This window comes from Sus scrofa, chromosome 15, assembly GCF_000003025.6.
Source record: "Sus scrofa isolate TJ Tabasco breed Duroc chromosome 15, Sscrofa11.1, whole genome shotgun sequence".
Lineage (NCBI taxonomy): Eukaryota > Metazoa > Chordata > Mammalia > Artiodactyla > Suidae > Sus > Sus scrofa.
This window is the reverse complement of record NC_010457.5, coordinates 80,836,118-80,856,879: the sequence shown is the minus strand read 5'-3', so window position 1 is coordinate 80,856,879 and position 20,762 is coordinate 80,836,118. Positions and strand designations below refer to the sequence as shown.

Below are 20,762 nucleotides of genomic sequence, written 5' to 3'. Positions count from 1 at the left end.
GTACTAGTTGGGTTCAAAACCTGCTTAGCCACAACAGGAATGCCTGTATTATTATATTATAGCTTATATTTGTATTCAGTAACTTGTCTCAGTGACCTCTTCATGTTAGTTCCTATAAATCTACATCATTCCTTCAAACCATGTATGTTATTTACAGTTTAAATTATTCCTATTAGTTTATAGGAATCATTTAAAATTATAAAGCAGTTTAGTTATTCCTCTATTGGTGTATGTTTGTTTCCATTTTTAAAATGACTGTGAACAGTGCCTCAGTGAACATTCCAATACATGTTCTCGTGTGTATATGCGTGAGTATTCCTCTACAGTAAATACCAAGGGTTTGCACAATTTTAGTTTGAATGGACACCACAGAATTGTTCTTCTGGATAACATTTTATCATATAATACCACAGAACCTTAATTCTTTGAGACCTAAACATTGAATTTTTATTTCAAAAGCAAAGGTTTGCTTTCAAGCATATCTATGACCCAACTCTAATGAGCTCTGGACCTAAAAATAGAATAGCTTTTCTCTTTAGCTGTAGGGACCAGCTGGCATATTTTTAGTACACTGGGTTTTAGGAACAGAGAAATTATGCAACAAAACCAGATCAGGTGGAATTTACTTTGAGAAGACAAATAACCTGACTGCCTCAGCAGACAGCAGAAGATTCCTGAAGGGAAAGTATTTCTTAAATATCATTTTTAGGAAAAGGTAAAATTGTGTCTCTCCTACAGATATGAAGATAAACATGTTAAAAATGTATTTACTCATATGATATGAGGAAACCAGGCAGATGTTAACAATCAGTTCAAAGGAAAAGTCAAAATAGCATAGGAATTCAAGGAATATTGAGATGAAGTGCAATTAGACACAAAACCTGTTCTTCCCTGAGAAGGGGGTACTGAAGATGTCAATTAAACTACCATGCAGAAAAAGTTTATATATATAAGGTTATATATAACGTTTATATACATAAGGTTTATACATATATATAGGTTTACATATAAGTTTATATATAAACTTATATGTGTAACACACACATGTGTAGAAATGGGTATATGTATCAGTTACCCACATCTTAGAGAGTTCCAGCATAGCTCAAAGACAGTGATCTGGGCTAAATAAGACAGCCATGTATGCTGCTAAATCATGCATGGTTTTTCATTGAAATATAAAATGTGTTTCTCCAAAATGAATAAATATCTGGAGTTTGCTGAAAACAGTACCGACTCTTGATGACCTGTGGGTAAATCACATAGACTTGGCAGTCAGGCTCTGTGTAGAGATGTTGGGAGACAGTAATTGAAAGGATTGATTTTGAGTTGCTTTGGGAGCTACCATATTTAATTCCGATAAGTCAGTGTCTCAGAGGGCTTAGGCTATTCTTGCTCTTTGAGAGTAACAATTCCACTTTTACCTTGGGCTCTACCACTTTGTAACCTTGAACAAGTTATCTACCCTCTCTGATTCTCAGTTTTCTTCATCAATAAAATGAGAATGATAACACTGTCTTATGAGAATGAAGTAGAATAATTCATCTTGTTGTGATCTCTAACTGTAATTCTAGCACCGTGCATGAACTCCATAAATGTAGTCCTTGATGTCACCCATGTACCTTCTTGGGAAAGCTTATTCCCTTCCTGTTAGCACCCAGAGAGGCTTTTCCAGGTCATCCAATTTAAATACCTAATAGTCCTCCTTTTTATGTTACTCGTTCTCATTTTCATTGTAGCACTTAGTACTACTCCCTGTTCTCTTGTTTTATTTCTTTACATTTCCTCATGTCTGTCTCATTGTTAGAACATAAGTCTCCAAAGAGTAATGGGTATTTTTGTCATATTAGAGGTAGGACAATGTTTACCAGTTATTTACCACTTGATAAATGTTTCTTGAATGAATAGGACAAATATTCTAAGTCTACCCCGGTAAACGTTTCTTAGAATCTGTTCCACTGGGTTGTTCCCTAGTTTCAAGGAGCACCCTGGCCAAGAGAAGCTAGGGGAGATAAACTGTGAAGAGGGAAGAGCTGATGGGAGAACAAAAGGGCAGGATTCTATGGAGATGTTAACAGAATGGAAAATGTGGCGTAACCGGGAGAGAGAGGATGGGAGAGAAAGCCACAGTCTGTTCTGACGCAATTGTGGCATTAAGTTTTGGGATGTTTTATTTTGCTTCTTGGATAAAGTGATGTAAACATTTTTTCAGATTCATAAAATCCTGGAAGTGAAAGATAATTACATGCATAGCATTTTATAAGTAAGAAAAAGGTCTAAGAGATGAAGTGACCAGTCCAAATGGCACAGACCCCAGACTCTGATTTTTCTAATCTTATTCTAGTTCTTTTTCTTAATATATGCTTTAGCTTGTCAGTATTCAAAATGTTGCTATAGTCTGAACATTTCTATTTTCATAAATATCCTTTTTTCTCTTTCTCAATAGGTAGAAAACAGACCAAAGTATTATGGAAGAGAGTAAGTATGGATTATCAGAAAACATTTTAAAGATTGGAGTATGTAAGAGGGACAGGTAAATGGATGCTTTTCATAAAAATTAAAGCAAAAGGAAGGCGGTATTCAAGTTTGAATGAGTTAAATTATTTTCCTGATTACAAATGTAATTGTTGTAATTGGTGAAAATATAGAAAATAAAGATAAGTATAGAGAAGAAAATAGCAAAGGAAAAAGTATATGTAATACTGTTAAAGATGCAAATTATATAAGTAAAGAAATAATACTAGATGTATATAAGGAAAAGTGTGTATTTATGAATGTATATACATACATATATGCATATAATAGGGTATGGATGGTTTATTCTACATTTATACTTTTCTTTATTTTCCAAATTTTCTGTAAGTTAATTCTTGCTATCAGAAATAACTGTTGTTAACAATTTCAGGTATTATCTTCTGAAGATCTATTTTCTTAATGGCTTTTACAAAATTGAGATATTATACATGTAATTTTTCTAGCTTTATTTTTCTGCTTAATATTAATAATGAACATTTTTCTATTTTATGAAAAATTAATAATTTTTAAAGTACTTAATTCTTCTAATTATTAAAAAAATGAAAATATAGCCCTTTAAGGGAAAGAATAAAAACCACATATAATCCCATCATTCCCCAAATAAAATCTTTTTTTTTTATGGCTTAAGATCATATCTGATAAACAATAATGTATAAAATAAATATTTTAAAATTATCTAAAATTCTTTTTTAAGTTTTCAAGAATCTTGTGAGTAGAACACAGGCACTTAGATGAATTGGGGGGAGCCACGAGTGTTCTCTATGGTTGTGTGATAATTTAGTCATTCCTCTGCTTTTGGCATAATTGTTGATTTTAAATTATAATAGTATAGGTAACACCATAAGAAACATCCTAGTGCATAAAGCTCTTTCTGGGGTGGAAATTTTGGGTCAGCTGATATATGAATAGTTTTAAGAATCTTTAAATACCACCATGAAATTTTGTTTCAAAATTTGTTTCCTTGAATGAGATTTTCTTTTAAATTAGGTTTTTAAAAATAAAAAGATACTAAATTTTACTAACTTTAATTGATGTCATGTAAAAATAATAAACCAATACATTAATCTAATGTATGTGTTGTTACCACGGATAGGTTCCCATCTTCTGCTCTAACAGAATCAGAGTGGACCTCGTTCTAAAAGATTGAGGAATTTGTGGAGATAAGAAATTCCAGGAGCCCATCGATAAACCTCGCTGTTCTAATTGTCATGATTTAAGCATCCCTGCCACAAACTGCTTTAAGGCTTAGACTAAGAAAGACCAAACCTTTCTCGTGAGGAAAACTCTGAAATGTTGCCACTCGAACCCTCATAAAGCTCCTAAATTATTAAGTTGCCATTTCAGGGCCTTTTCTTTCTTCTCTCATTTTTTTCACTTTTAAAGTTTTATTAAAGTATAGTTGATGTACACTGTTGTGATCATTTCTGCTGTCCAGCAGAGTGATTCAGTTATACAGAGACACACATGCATTGTTTTCCAGATTCTTTTCCCATATATATGATCACAGAATGTTGGGTAGAGTTCCCTGTGCTGTATATAGCAGGGCCTTTTCACTGTATCATTCCAAATGCAGGAACTATGGGCAGGAGGTGGTGGGGAGCTTGTACCTTTAGAAGCTGCAGTCTCATTTGGGCCGTCACTCAAATCAGTTTTCTTTGAGTTAATAAAAGGACGTAATATATGTCTAAGTTCTTTGTAAAGGGTACATCACCATACACATATTAAGTGGTTTTAAGTTTTTAAGATTAATCATTAGTCACCACTGACTTCTTAAATTTTTCAGCGTTTTAGTCAGATTGTTATAGGTGAATCTACCATGTTTTTATAAGGAGTGTGTTATTTATGTTTATTCTTCTTCCTCCTTTTTTCTGTGTTAATTAAAAATAGGGTTTTAGCAGGGAGTGAAAGCAGGTATTACAGTTGTTTGCTTTTGGCTCGAGTATGCACTGATGCAGACTATGCACATTATTGGGCAATCATGCCAATTAAGGGCAACCCAGGGTCCTGGAAGATTGCCAACATAGACTCTGAGCCAAGATTTTGGAGCAGTGCCACTGGTGTGAAGAAAGGAAGCTGGACACATTTCTGTGTATTTTTTAGCATGTCCATATGGCCAGGCGGCTGCATAAGAAGGGAACTGTCCTCTTGAGAGAGCTGGTTGATCTTCCTGTAGATGGATGTGAATTTTGATTCCATGATTGTTTAATGGATTGGAGAGCTACTTTGGTGCTGGTCTTGTTACCACAGCGAAGCTGGCTGGGGGCCAGGCCCAAAGAAACACAAGCGTGGTTAAACTCAACTGCTCCCCTTCGATTATAGAGCAGCACTTTGTCTGGAAAAGAACAGGAGAAGTGGGGTGGGGGTGGGGTGTTGTTTTATCTTGTTTTATTGAAAAAGGTGGAAAGCATGCAGTTTGTGAATTGACTTTGTTTCTTAGGTTTCACGGCATGATCTCCCGAGAAGCAGCAGACCAGCTCTTGAGTGTAGCTGAGGGGAGCTACCTCATTCGGGAGAGCCAGCGTCAGCCGGGAACCTACACTTTGGCTTTAAGGTTGGTCATGGACCTGTAATTATAACTGTGCTTCATTTAAAACCCTCTTAATAGAGGGCTTTAAATTTTAAAAGCATCCAGCATGTAATTGAATTGGTTCTTGTTTTCTTGGGACCTAATTACCATTTTAATAGCTCTGAGACTCTTAAAAAATTCCTCATGAATGGTAGCACTCAGTAATTAAGAATTGAAAAACTTTTAAAGCATTTTTATTGTAGCTGCTTTCGTCTATTTCATCTTGCCCTGTTCTCTCCCATCTGTCCTGCTGTGTCAGCTCCCATCTATTTTTGAATAAGGAAAGGAGCTTTATAAAGAAAAAAGATCTTTGTAAAATTAAAGCCGATGTCATTTCTCTTAGATTGGCTTTTGGTTGAAGCAGCTTTTCTTGGGAACTCTTGGCTCTTTCCTATCTACTGAACTTTGTCTGGCGTTTTGGCTGTTCTTCGCTTACAATGCAGTGGCCAGAAACAAATATTTCCATTAACCCTGCAGTAATAACAGCACAGTAATATAATAGCATGCTTATCTATTGGGCTTACCTCCTGCCAGGCCTCTAACCTCATTTAATCTTCACAACAAGTTTAGGACATATGTACAATTACTATCTCCACTCTACAGATAAGGAAACAGAATACCTAGAGGTTGAGTAACTTGGCCAACATCATACATTTAATAATTCATGTAGCTGGTATTTGAACCCAGACAATTAGGCTTTGGAGCCTATGCACTTAGACACTGTTTATTGCTGCTTCCCCAAAGGCTTGGAATAATCATCCATTGTCTTTCTTCATTCCTTCATTTGTTCATTCATGCATTCATTCATCCATTCTTTGGAAATGATTTAAAAGTAGAAACCTCAGAGTTTGGGTCATGGCTCAGTGGTTAACGAACCTGACTAGTATCCTTGAGGACTCGGTTTAGATCCCTGGCCTTGCTCAGTGGGTTCAGGATCCAGTGTTGCCGTGAGCTGTGGTGTAGGTCACAGACACAGCTCGGATCCCGGGTTGCTGTGGCTGTGGCTGTGGCTGTGGCACAGGCTGGCAGCTACAGCTCTGATTCAACCCCTAGCCTGGGAACCTCCATGTGCTGTGGATTCGGCCCTTAAGAGACAAAAAAGATTAAATAAATAAATGAATGAATGAGTAAATAAATAAATGTAGAGACTTCATAAGAAAGAGGTCAAAGAAATAATATTTCTGGGAATTCCCACTGTGGCATAGTGGGTTAAGAATCCGACTGTAGCAGCTCGGTTCACTGCAGAAGCGTGGGTTCTATCTCCAGCCCGGTGCAGTGGGTTAAAGGTTTTGGCGTGGCCACAGCTGTGGTGTAGGACGTAGCTGCAGCTTGGATTCAGTCCCTGGCCTGAGAACTTCCATATCCATGGGTGCAGCCATTAAAAAAAAAAAAAAATAGAAAACATTTCTTTTGGTAGGCACAAAGAAAGAACAGAAAGATAATGTTTTCGCTTAGGACTCAGACTGTGTCTAACTCCTTTTCTAATCACTTATGCCTAGGTGAATGAGCAGGGACTGCTCCCATCCACCAGATTTGATACTAATCTTTCTGACAAAAAGAATCTCATAATTCAGTATTACTTCATGCTGAATTCTGTAGGATTTTGTTTTGTTGTGTTTTGTTTTGTTTTTTGGCCATGCCAAAAATGTGGACATTTCCCAGTCAGTGATCTAACCCATGCCACAGCACCGACTGGAGCCGCAGCAGTGACCACGCTGGGTACTTAACCTGCGGAGCTACAGAGGACCTCCACGTGCTGAGTTCTGAATCAATGGCATACTTGGAGAATAGTGCCTGTTAACAGGAGTTTGTGGAAATTGGTTGTTTATGTAAAATTATAAAATACAAATCCCCGTTCAATTAAGTAATTGTATTGTTTTTTTCAGATTTAAATTGTAGTTATGTAGGGAAAAAAATCTTGGGCTGGGAATTCAAATACCTATTCATTTTGCCCCTAAATGAACTAGGAGACTGATTTAGAGCAAATCACAGAAATTCTTGAAGCCAGCTTCTTCCTCTTTCTACTCTTAGCATTTTATAACTCTAGGATTCTGTGGCACCACATTTCCAAATAGATGGTCATCTGAGTGCCTGGGTAGATAATCCTTGATGTAAAGGCTAGCCGACCAAAATAAGAAAAAAGGAGGTGGGGTGAGAGGAGAGACAGAAATCTGTACCACACTCTCTTCCTTTCCCTTTGTTGCTGGCTCCCCATCTTCCTCCAAGGTCCCCTAGTCAGTTACAAAGTGGATTTGAACTCAGTTCCATCTCATTGAAGAATTCAGTCACTTCCCTGTGTATATGGCATTGCTTCTCATAATGTGATGTTCAGGCTGTTTTTCTTGAATGACACCAGCAAATGCCTTGAGGCCAAGGATTCAGTTTCAAAAAAAGTAGCACCCAAACCTTCCAAGCTCTTCCTCATTCCCACCCTCTCACCCTCTCTCATGCTGCTCATCACCATCCACTTTGGCCCAGGAAATCCCAGAATTGGATTGAAGAATTGATGAACATGATATTGATGAGAGTGTTTTTAGTTTATAGGTCTAGGGTAACCTAACTTTCCTTTTGTTATTGAAAGTCATCATAAAACTGTAACATGGAAGATAAATAGTAGTGAGTACAAGGGTTTATAGTTGGCGTAGGGAATTTGTGAATAAATGCACTGTGAGTGATCTACATGCTGAAATATGATTTCCTTTGTTTTGGACTATATGTATGGTAGGGAAGTGTTAAACAGAATTTGAAATAGAAGTTGTATGGATATATCTTTTAATCTCATCTGATACTCCCCATTTCAACTAATGATTCTCCTAATTCACATCAATTTATTTATTTTTTTGTCTTTTTGTCTTTTTAGGGCTGTGCCCGTTGGCACATGGAGGTTCCAAGGCTGAGGATCTATTTGGAGCTGTAGCTACTGGCCTGTGCCACAGCCACAGCAGCAAGGCATCGGAGCCACTTCTGCAACCTACACCACAGCTCACAGCAACGCTGGATCCTTAACCCACTGAGTGAGGCCAGGGATCGAACCCGAAACCTCATGGTCAGATTCATTTCCGCTGTGCCATTATGGGAACTCCAGTTTATTTTGTTTTTTAACGTAAGGCATAGTCCACTGGGGTGAGGGCGCAATTTGAATTTATAGCCATCAGTGTTTATCATGCATTTACTGTGTTAAACAGGGGCCCTACAATTAGGAATAAGTCCTTGAACTCAAGTTGCTCCATAGACACCTCAACCTCAGTATGTCCAAAACTGAACTCAACAGTTTTCCTCCCAAATAAGCTGTAACACCTATATTCAGTTTAATAACTGGTGCTACTATTATTTTGCCAGTTCACAAGACTGGAGCTAAGACACCAATTTTCTTTTCTTTTTGTCCTATTTTAAGATGTTTGTAGGACTGCCCTTATTCATTTAGAGGCCCCCATCATACATCATCATATCAAATCCTATCTGTGTCCCATATTAAATCTATGTTTTTTGCTGTTAAGTTTGCTTTGTTAATATAAATTGTTTTTGAAATGAACTTTAGTTTTATAACTTTCCTTTGACATTTTGGAGCCACACCTTTTTGTTCATATTTTATACCTTTTTTATAGACGCTGGAAAGCCCAAAGTACTGTGCCTTGGTTATCTAATGTTAAAAGAACTTTTTCTTTTTACTTGTCTCATGCATCCAAACCCAAAAATCTTTTGTTTCTTAAGTATATCTCAAAACTTCCCCTTCTTTTCAATCAAGTCACTTCCTGGACTCGTTCCATAACTGTCTAAGGTATCTCCCTTTCTCAAGCCTTGTCCGTTTAATGCATCTTCCACGGTATCATAAATGATCAATCTTAAAATCCGACACAGCGATCAGCAAGGTTGTAACACTGAGTAGGGCACAAGGTTTCAAAGACCATGGCTCCCTCCATCACTGGCATCTCCCCCATACCTGGGGAGCCTTTAGTGATGATCCTTGTGTATAATGTGAGGTATTAGGTCAGGAGGATGTATGTATGCTGTCACAGTGTTACCCTTTTTGCAGTCCGAAAAGAGATTCTTATCGCATGGCGTGGAAGGTCGTCTGTGGTGTCTGTGGTTGATATCTCACTTTCCTCTTCCCCCTCAGCCTCTCCCACACCCCATCTCGTCCTGAATTTCCAGCCAGGCCTATGCCTGGCTTTTTAGCCTTTGTTCATGTGGACCCCTTGGTTCACGAAAAATGATGGTTGTTGCTTAGAGTCTTTAATACAGGGAAGCATGAGACAGACACCCACATGATTAGAGTGTATAGTCGAAGATTAGATATTCTCCCAGGCACTAGATTATACCTTACGAAGCGTGAAGTGTTCGTAGGACTTTGGGATGTTCTGTATGTTGGTTTTGACATTTGTATTAGTTATGGTTTAGTGACATCGTGGCATGTGTCGGCTGTAAGTAATCTATAATAATTTAAGAAGTTTGGTTGAAGACATTTTTCTTTATGATTTTCATAGTTTTAGAACTACTTCATAAGTCATTCTATAATTTTTCTCACTAGAAGAAAAAATTGGGTTTTTTTCCAGTGTTGTACCTATGGAGCGACAAATGAAAAGGATAGGACCATGCATGTTTTATATTATCCTTGTTATTAAATGTTAAGTATATGTAAAGAATACTTAAATATAAAGTTACTAAATGTCATGATACTGTAAGTGTAGGTTTATTCATCATAAATGCTTTTCGGACTTTTCTAAATTTTTTTCTCTGAACTTGTAACTTCCTGACTTTTGTATCTCTGAACTTCAATTTGGACATTTGCTATTGACCTATCTTCCAGTCTACTAGTCCTTTATTCTGCTATTTTTTATTGGCTGTAAATCCATTTATTGAGTTCCTAATTTCATATACTGTGTTATTTAGTTCCATAATTCTTACTTGCTGTTTTTTTTAAGATTCTAATTCTCTGATGAAATCTTTTCCTGCATTTTCTTCATTTTTCCTATATATTCTTGAACTATAACCTATTAAAACAGTTGTTTGCTGTAAATGATTGTTAGAATTACATAAGCTCTGTACCATGAATTCTTAGAAATAGTGAAAAAGGAAGGTGAAAGACTAGTGAAGAGCTAATATACGTGATCCTGTGAAATGATCTTTTAAATACTTGGTATCTATTTTCTCATTGACACCACTGTACCTGATAAGAATCTAAACAATTTCTGTGTATAGGTCCAATTACAATCCATTCGAAACTAATTTTTTCACTATTTTTATCTGAAAATTTCATATTTTTTAGAAGTAGAATTGCTGGGAATATAAAAAGCTCTTTATAGCTCAAAAAATTATACATAACATTTTGATCCTAATAACTGTTTATTTTTTCTGCCTTGACTAAACCATGCAAATAGGTGACTCACAGCTGAACATTAGGATCTCGCTATTATTCCTCCTAAGCCACACATTTAATGGGGAGCATACTTGCTTAGACTCTATCAAGAATTTCCTTGGAAATATTAAAAACACCTCTTCATATCTACACTGCACATTTAACCTGGCTTCAAGACGAGAGCTGTGCATTATTTTGACTTACATCTGACAACATTGGTTCCCTTTGATATAAAATATATCCCTTTTTCCCAGTGGCCTGAGCTGCTAAATTTGTTCAGTTTTCCTGAGAAGAAAAAGTACAGTTTTTTTTTTTTTTTTTGGTCTTTTCTAGGGTGCTCCCGAGGCATATGGTGGTTCCCAGGCTAGGGGTCCAGTCGGAGCTGTAGCCACCGGCCTACGCCAGAGCCACAGCAATGCCAGATCCGATCCACATCTGCGACCTACACCACAGCTCAGGGCAACGCCAGATCACTGAGCGAGGCCAGGGGTCGAACCCGCAACCTCATGGTTTCTAGTCGGATTCGTTAACCACTGAGCCATGCCGGACACTCCAAAAAATACAATTTTAAGTACATATTTTATTAAAATTAAAAGCAAGCTAGAAGAAGAAACATTTAAGACGCTATTGACATAAAGAGAAAATGTTTTAGTGTAAAGTGTAGGTGAAAAGAGAAGAGGAAAGTCAGAATAAGAAATTGAGATTTTTGAAATATCTATCACAAAAGAATTACCATTACCCCCTCTTACTGTTGGAACTTTGGAAGTGAAGCTGTAGCATAGATTTTGGAGTCAGACAAACCTAAGTTCTGGTTGCCTTACCTTGTTCTATATATTTAACCTTTCAGAGTTTCAGTTTCCTATATGTAAAATGGAGATTATAATCCCATTATTTCTCAAAAGAAAACTTTTGAAAGTCTGTGATTAGCAGCATTCCACTTTCAAGAATCAGATTCTCTACCCACTGAGATGGCTTCAGTTGCAAGTAATATCTGATATTAAAAATAAACAAACTCTCCAGGATTAAATAGTAAACTAGTTAAGGAAATATCTCACATAATGAGAAATTCAGAAATGCAGTAGCATGGACAATCAGTATCCCAGGGATGTCATCAAGCACTTGTTTTTTTTGTTTGTTTTTTTATTATTGTTTCCCCAATACAATTTATTTTCTACTGTACAGTATGGTGACCCAGTTGCTTTTTTTTTTTTTTTTTTTTGGTCTTTTTGTCCTTTTAGGGCCACACTGGCGGCATATGGAGGTTCCCAGGCTAGGGGTCTAATCGGAGGTGTTGCTGCCTGCCTACACCACAGCCACAGCCACAGCCATGCCAAATCTGAGCCTTGTCTGCAACCTACACCACAGCTCACGACAACGCCAGATCCTTAACCCACTGAGTGAGGCCAGGGATCGAACCCACTACCTCATGGTTCCTAGTCGGATTCGTTTCCACTGCACCACGACGGGAACTCCTCATCAAGCGCTTGTGATGTTTCGGTTTCTGTTCATGGCTGAAAAGTCAGCATCAGATCCAGTCTAAGGGCGCTTTTCCTTATGATCAAAGGCAACCATTTAGGTCAGTCATAGTTGTGTGCTTTCCTCTTGATGCCTGGTAAGAGAGTACAGGGGAATCTCTCCTCTTGCATGCAATATGCATCCTTCCCTTCAAGTTGATTGGGCCAGCATGGGTCTCCCTTTCCCATCCACGGGTCAGCAACAGTCTGCAGGGAAATGCACGTACAGGTTGTTTGTCAGACTACCACCTGCTCTTGGACCTGGGAGATGGGATCAGCTTCCCCTGGCAGATAAGTCTTTGGGAACAAAAGACAAAAAATCTGTTTTCTCTTCCTGTTTAAAAGAAGGAAGAAGGTTGAAGTGAAGAGGGAAAATGGATATACGAGTTACACAGAGCAGCATAGAGGTATTCCTTAAGGTCATTTCCTTGTTAGATAATGAGGATCAATCCGTGGTGTAATTCTTCATATGTTTTAATTCTGATCAACTTCTTCTTAAACTAGTATATCCAGTTTTAGCTTTGGTAAAATAAGAAAATCTGGCATGAGTTCCAAAGAAAACCTTAGATGAGGCCAGTCACCAAAGTTATGTAAATTCTGTTTCAGTGTTGTTCTTTTGCTATAATAGTTCCAAAATATGATTTCAAGTGTTTTCCAAACTGACTTTAAAATAATTTAATATTTTAAAGATGTTGAAAACTAGTTATGTTTAGCACAGTAAAATCCATAGTTCTTTTGACCACTATAAGCCTTAAAATATTTAACCCTAAAATGTCACTAATATGTGTCAAGGTCATTCCTGGAAATAAGGGGCTTGGTCTTCATTGTTAATTTGGATAGTTAATATCTTTCATACAACTGTATCAACAAAAACAGTAGCATTTACTGAACTCTTATATTCTGCCAGGTACTATACAAATGGGTCAAAAAGAAAGACATTTAAGCTGCCTATTAAAGGTAGACTGTAAGTTTTCCAGGAAGAAGAATAGGATGTGTTAAAAAAAAAAAAAAAAAAAGCATTTGGGGAAGAAGTAGCCAAGAAAGGAATATATAGAATAGCATGGAACATGTGTTGTATGGCAGGCTGCTGGGGCTTGGAGGTGCAGAAGGTTTTAGCAATAAGTGTGCCAGGAGAGCCTAGTTTTTCCTTCTTAAGAATTTGGACTTTTTTGGGGGGTGAAGGCTTTTATTTATTTATTTATTTATTTGGTTTTTAGGGCAGCACGTACAGCATATGGAAGTTCCCAGGCTAGGGGTCAAATTCAAGCTGCAGCTGCTGGCCTACGCCACAGCCACGGCAATGCCAGATCCTTAATCCACTGAGCGAGGCCAGTTATTGAACCTGCATCCTCATGGATGCTGGTCAGGTTTGCTAACCGCTGAGCAACGACAGGAACTCTGTACTTTACTCTTTTTTAACCTTTTTCTTTTTTTAGTTATAAATAACATACTAATTAGCTTATTTAAGTGTACATTTCAATTTTTTTTAAGTGCATTCACTGGGCAACAATCAATTTTAGAACATTTAATTACCCTAAAAAGACACTCCATACCCATTTGCAGTCACTTCCCATTTCTCCCCAACCCTCCCAGCCCCAGGGAACCATTAACCTACTTTGTTGTCTCTGTAGATGTATATACCCCGGACATTTCATGAAGGTGAAATCGTGTATGATACGTGTCCTTTTGCGACTGGCTTCTTTCCCTTTTAGCATGTTGTCAAGGTTCATCCATGATGCTGCATATGTCACTGCTTTGTTTTTTTATTAATGAATAATATTGGAATAATGTTCCAGTGTTTGGACATATATCACATTTTTTTCATTCATTAGTTGATGGATATTTGAGTTGTTCCCACTTTTCGGCTATTATGAATACTCTGATATGAATAATGCTGTCTGTATACATGCTTTCTCATGGACATATGTTTTTATTTCTCTCCTGTATATACCTAGGATTGGAATTGCTGGATCATATTGTAACTATGTTTAACACTTTGAAGAACTGCCAAATTTTTTTCCAAAGTGCTTTTATCATTTTGTAATCCCACCAGCAACATGTGAAGGTTCTAATTTCTCTACCTCTTGGCAACACTAGTGGATGTAAAGTGGTATCTCATTGGAGTTTTGATTTGCACTTTACTCTTTTGTGTGTGTGTGTGTGTGTGTGTGGTGTGTGTGTGTGTGTGTATGTGTTTGCCATTTCTAGGGCCGCTTCTGCGGCATGTGGAGATTCTCAGGCTAGGGGTCGAATCGGAGCTGTAGCCGCCGGCCTACATCACAGCCACAGCAACACCAAATCCGAGCCGCGTCTGAAACCTACACCACAGCTCACGGCAACGCCAGATCCTTAACGCACTGAGCAAGGCCAGGGATCAAACCCACAACCTCACGGTTCCTAGTCGGATTCGTTAACCACTGAGCCACGACGGGAACCCCTGATTTGAACTTTACTCTTGCTGCTGCCCTACGCCACAGCCACAGCAATGTGGGATCCGAGCCGCGTCTGCGACCTTCACCACAGCTCGAGGCAACACCAGATCCTTACCCCACTGAGCGAGGCCGGGGATTGAACCCACAACCTCATTGTTCCTAGTCGAATTTGTTTCCGCCACGCCACTATGGGAACTCTTGCACTTTACTCTTGAATGGTACTTTACTTTGCAGATTTTTATGTGAAACATGGCTTTTATTTACTAGTGTTCTATCTGTTCAAACTTCAGTTCCCTCTCAAAAGTATGCATCCATAGCAATGTGCTTAAAGCAGAAGGCAGAGAAATTAAAAAAAAAAAAAAGAAAGAAAAAAGATTTCAAAAGGTATTTGGGGGGTTGTATTTTTAAGGCACAGCATAAGTCAAATTCCACCAAGTATTTCATTTAGGGTGAAGTTGAGGTTCAAGTATATTTTCTGGCTAATAAGTAGGAACTTTGAAAGAAGGGAGAATTATGACTCTGACTAACGACTCTGAAAGAGAAACTGGAATCTGACTTGTGTATCTACTTTAAGGTGCAGTAGGAAACACAATAGGTTCTTTTAGTTTAAGAATTCTTTCTTGATAACCAGAGACAGCACCAAAATGTAAGTGCCTCCTTTCCTGTGAATGATGTGCGCAAATATTTTATTAATGTGCCTAGTGGTTTTTTACATATAACAATAGTTAATATTTACTGAGTTTTGACTGTGTCAGGCACTGTGGTAAAGGCCTTAGGTGAACCATCTTTTAGTATTTTCTAACACTTTTCCATGTTATGGCACCCATTGAAGATGCTGTTGTATGGCATCCTGAGAGGTAAATGTAGGTGGCTGACTGTGGCCAAATGTGACCAGCCCAAGGACATTAGCTGCATCTGACCTTCCTGGCTTCTGAAAGGGCTGACAGGTTTGTTTATCGCATAACCTGTAACCTCTGTCCTGGCATATAAGTTGGAAAACTCAGTTTTATCTACAAAATAAGCCCATGCAGGATATACTGTATTCTGTTCTTGACAGATTAGAAAACTGAGGCTTATCTTGCTCAAAAACAAAAAGCTAAGAAACAGAAACTATAACCTGTTCAAAACAATATCCAGGAGTTCCCGTTGTGGCTCATTGGATTAAGAACCCAAGTAGTATCCATGAGGATGCTGGTTTGATCCCTGGCCTCGCTCAGTGGGTTAAGGATCTGGCATTACTGAAAGCTTCGGTGTAGATTGCTAATGCTGCTCAGATCTGGCATTGGTGTGGCTGTGGTGTAGGTCAGCAACTGCAGCTCCAATTTGACCCCTAGCCTGGGACTTTCATATGCTGCAAGTGCAGCCCTAAAAAGAAAAAAAAAAAACCCAAAACCAATATCCAAAATAATAATAAAACATGCAGCACTATCTAAGTTGCAAAGGAGTGTGACATAAGAGTAAACCCTTAGCTTAAGTTATCAATACAGTACCATTTTTATAAAGCAGATAAACCTTTGTTTAAAACCTTTCCACCTCTCCCCTGCCCCCTGCAAAAGAGGAAAGCCAAATTAAGTATATATGAAGTTTAATTATTTAAGCTAAAATTCCCTTATAAAATCATTTGGTGATTCTTTGTGCTTATTAAAATAATGTTTTATTAAAAATAATTTTGTCCTGAGTTTGGATAGCTTTTCAGAGAAAAGCAGTAATCATCTATAAAAATAATAGCATATATGCGTCCATGTCATTAACACATGTCTATTGTGATTATGATATGGTAAAAAAAATTTTTTTCAAATAAGGGAATTGTGTATAATGATAAATTGTATTACTTTCCCACCATATATTCTAGTTCCACTCCATAGAGATAATGCTATTCACAATTATTTGTTAGTCCTTCCAGGAATTGGTCGTGTGTAAGATGTACATATGTTTTTATGGCAGGTGTGAATATTGTGTTTTGTTATAAGAGATAATTTGCGTAGGAGCTATCCATAGCAGCAAAGATCAACTCAAGTCTTTCCAGAGATTTGCCATATTGTCTGCCTGGTTATATAGTTAGGTAATAAACAGCCGATGCCTTTGAAAAACCACCAATACCTTATTTATATAGTTCTAGCTGATGTTTGGTTGTTTAAGAACATGTTGAGCTAGATTCTGTGAATTTAGTTTCAGTTCCTATGATAGGGATTGATGATTGATAATAGAATGGGCAACAAGATGATAAAACAGGCTCCCCTGTATTACATAAATGTATATTTATTTATTTATTTATTTATTTATTTATTTATTTAAGGGCTGCTCCTGCAGCATATGGAAGTTCCCAGGCTAGGGCTTGAATCTGAACTGCAGCTGCTGGCCTGTGCTACAGACACAGCAACATGGAGTCCAAGCCACATCTGCAACCTTCACCACAGTTCACAGCAATGCTGGATCCTTAACCCACTGAGCAAGGCCAGGGATTGAACCTACATCCTCATGGATACTATTTGAGTGTGTTTCTGCTGGGCTACAGCGGGAACTCCACATAAACGCATTCGTGATTTAATTTATTGTGGCTTTTAGTTTAGAATGCTGGTAAGGTACTATTAAGGGAGAAATTCCAGAGAGAATGTTACTTCATCTTTACAACTCTGAAGATTTGGTAGGAAGAAACTATGGCTACTGTATTAGAAAATGATAAAATGCATTGAAATAAAAATGTAATCTTGCTAATGATTGAAAAAACAATTCCTAATTGAATCTCAGAGCGTTAGGTTGACTTTTAAAGTGAACCCAGCCAAAGAGTTCCTGGTAAAGTCATAGAATTATAGTAGATACTGATACAGGGGCTTTCATATTTCTAAGATATGAAAATTGGTTAAAAGCTTTTTTCATGTTTAGGAAGAAGGATCAAAAGGAACTGGGGAAGGATTATGCTGCTGGTAGGCGTTAACATGTAATGTACTGTGTGTTCTTTTGATCTGATAGCTCATGATAGGTTTAGTTGGTTACCATGGTTTCATTTCATTTCCTGCAAACCTTCTTGTTGTGCTATTTGGAATAAGTGGCAAATAATGTTCTGCAGAATAATTTTTCAAAAATGTTTTTCTGCTTTCCTTAGTGGAGCTTATGAATCACTTTTGGGAAAATTTTCTGGATAGAAGGGTAGGTGATAAAACGCATTAACAACAATAGAATTTAGTAGTCCTGCAATATCAGAAAATTAAAATTGATAAAAAGGATGGCATCATTTACTTTAAAATGTAATACTATGTTGTCAGTGCCATAAGCTTAAAAAAAAAATATTGGTGTATGAAGGTTCCTCAGGTCAAGTATGCTTTATAAAACAAACTGAAGAAAGTAATGACTATGACACTGTAAGGAATGGGTAGTTTCATATAAGTCATCCTTTACTTGAAAAAAATAAGATGTGTTCCTAAAAATGGGTTGCAAGTTGAACCATGTTATAAATGCACAAAAGTACATGGCTTTTTAAAGAGATTAGTTTTTCTAATCAACAGTAGTTGAGGAAAACAGTCTTTGGGGTAAAAAAGTAGAAAAGCAGAAAAAGGAGCTCCTGTCATGGCTCAGCGGAAAGGAATCTGACTAGGATCCATGAGGATGCAGGTTCGATCCCTGGCCTCGCTCAGTAGGTTAAGGATCTGGCGTTGCCATGAGCTGTGGTGTAGGTTGCAGATGCGGCTTGGATCTGGTGTTGCTGTGGCTCTGGCATAGGCCGGCGGCTATAGCTCCAATTTGACCCCTAGCCTGGGAACCTCCATATGCCGAGGGTGGAGCCCTAAAAAAAAAAAAAAAGAAAAAGGGAAAGAAAAGCAGAAGAAATGCAAAAAATCACCTCTAATCTGCCTACTGAGAGATAGTCACTGCTAAAATTGTAGTGTATGAAATTCTAGTACTTTCCTGGGTTGAACAGAAATGGTTTCATACTAGGTACACTATTTTATGGTATATGTTTTCAGTTAGCTGTATATCATGTGCATTTTCCATGTCAGTAAATATGTGAGAAGTTTGCTACTTGAATTAATTCTTCATAAGATCAGGTTTCACCTCCCAATTTTTTTAAACTCTTAATTTTCGCTTGTATATAACGTATTTAAATTTAGGTTCATCATAAACTTTTTTTTTTAACATGTGCACTACAGAAAATATGTAAAATGCGGAAAAGTAAGAAAAGAAAAATATTACCTGTAGTCTCATTGCCACCAAAATAAATGACATTTTTGGCATTTTAAAACTGTCCTTTGTTGTAGCTTCTCTAAAAAGATTTAATGATACTCTTCTGTGTGTTGAGGCTATAAGGATGAACAAGACAATCAAGATCCCTGGCCTTACGGAGTCTTGTCAGATAGTGAGAGGATTAGAGTTTAACGAAATTGTCCCACAAATATAGAGTTCAAAACTTAGGTGAGTGCTGTGGAGAGAAAGCATGGATGCTATGATTGTAGAAAGGAGAACCTGATCTAAATTTAAGGCACTGCAGTCAGGGAAGGCTATTCTGAGAAAGTGGAGTCTGATTTGGGAAGTGGAGGATGTCGGAGAGTGAATCTGAGGGAAGAGGGTGAGAATAAGGCAAAGAGTGACCCAGGAGGAAAGACCAGCATGAGCAAGGGCTCTAATGCTGACGTGCCGCATGCTAGGCTGAGAGAAGGTGGAAGAAGGATGCTGCTGAGGGGGTGGAGGGTGAGCTGGAGAATGACAGGGTGAGCTGTGCCATCTCCTTCCTGTGGGCCACGTTAAGGATTTCACTCTTTAGGGATCCTTGGCCAAATTTGAAGCTAGGTTGCAATTCGATCCAAGGTTGAATTTCTTTTTTGGTTTCTATAGGAAAAACAGTGAAAGGAGGGCAATAGTGAACACACAAGGCAGTTAACTTGTTGCATTTTCTCTTAGTGACCTGTTCACATCTATTGCCCTATAAATTCCTTGTATATTATGTAGGCAACCATTTATATTTACTGTGCATGTATGCTTTCTCTATTTTTTTTGGTTTTGACAAAAAATATTTCAATTGTATATGGTTACATTTTCAGTGACTCTTCTTAATGACTTATTCTGTTCTTCTTTAGCCTGGAAAGCACCATCTCCACCAGAGCTTTGATAGTTAAATTGGTTCTCTTCTGGGTTTTATGATTTGTTTTATACATTTAACTTTTTAATCCCTCATTGATTTGTTTTAATATCATATAAGATAAATATTTTCCCCAAATGTGTTCTTTGGATACTTTTTCAAGGTATTGATAGATGTCACAGAAGTAAGTTAAATGAATTTTGGAATTGGTGTATACTAAATCCCTTTTCTAGAGATTTTTTTTTGCAAGACTCTAAGAGTCATATAGTAAAACAAGACGAACACACATATCCACATGAAAAATAGTAATTTGTTCAACCTCCTGTAAGGATTTCCCTAACTTTTTGATGATGAATAGTGCTTATTAATATCTCATACTACAAGATAGAAATTCCAAGTAGATTTATCCGCTAATTGCTGACCAGTGGTTCAAATTCTAAGTAGTCCTTTCTTTCCCAATTGTTAGAGGTTATTCTTAACATCATACTGCTATCAACTATACTCTGAAATTTGCCTAAGCTTCTCAAAATTGAAGTCATATTTACTTTTCCTTTCTTTAAGCCATAGTCAAAAAGACATGGCTAGTCATGTGGATCAGGTGTTGTCAAACTCTTTCTGTAAAAGATCCAATAGTAAATATTAAAGGCTTTGCAGGCAAATTGAGACTCTGCTGTTATGTAGGTACTTACACAGCCATTTAAAATGTAACCATTGAAAAATATAAAATCTGTTCTTAGCTTGTTGGACATACAAAAATGGGCAGTGGCCTGGATTTGACTGGTGAGTTTGCCAAGCCTGATACAGGGCACTGTGTTCCTGCGACTGCACTGGGCAAATCTTTGACCTCCTTATGCATTCTAGAGTTGACATATAGACTGGGTCATGGCCACAGGGGAAGAAGATATTTATAGGATGTCTTTATAACTTCCTTTTGCTTTAGTTGTTCAGATATAATTCCTATTATTTTTATCAGCAATTTTTAAACTTATCTATATACCATGACTCTTTTTAATTTGTATATACCATGTCTGTCCTCTCCAGAGGGCCTTGCCTTTTCACCTTCCACATTTTTTCTGCTGCTAGGCTTTCTGTAGCACTTTTTTTATTCACAAAGATTCTCTTGGCTTAAATACACACTTGAAAGGAGGAAGGTGCCAGTGCAACAGGGGAGCCTAGGAGGCAAAGGAGTCTGTCCCACTGACCAAGCAAGAAGTTTAAAGCTCTGGAATTTTCTGGGAGTTTTCCAAGCAAGTCCAGTCTCCCTCAAACTTAAATTATACTCTTGATTTTC

At 37.5% G+C, this 20,762-nt stretch overlaps 1 protein-coding gene across 2 annotated transcripts in view; it reads left to right on the top strand.

Moving 5' to 3' along the window:
- Positions 1–20,762, top strand: part of CHN1 (chimerin 1) — a 196,504-nt gene that overhangs the window by 70,867 nt on the left and 104,875 nt on the right. Inside the window, exons 5-6 of one of the 2 annotated variants that reach the window (XM_021076315.1) lie at positions 2,444–2,475; positions 4,970–5,083. In XM_021076315.1, the coding sequence (XP_020931974.1) occupies positions 2,444–2,475; positions 4,970–5,083 (146 nt within the window). Of the gene's footprint in view, positions 1–2,443; positions 2,531–4,969; positions 5,084–20,762 lie in introns of both variants that reach the window. The other variant, XM_021076316.1, reaches the window with a different exon arrangement.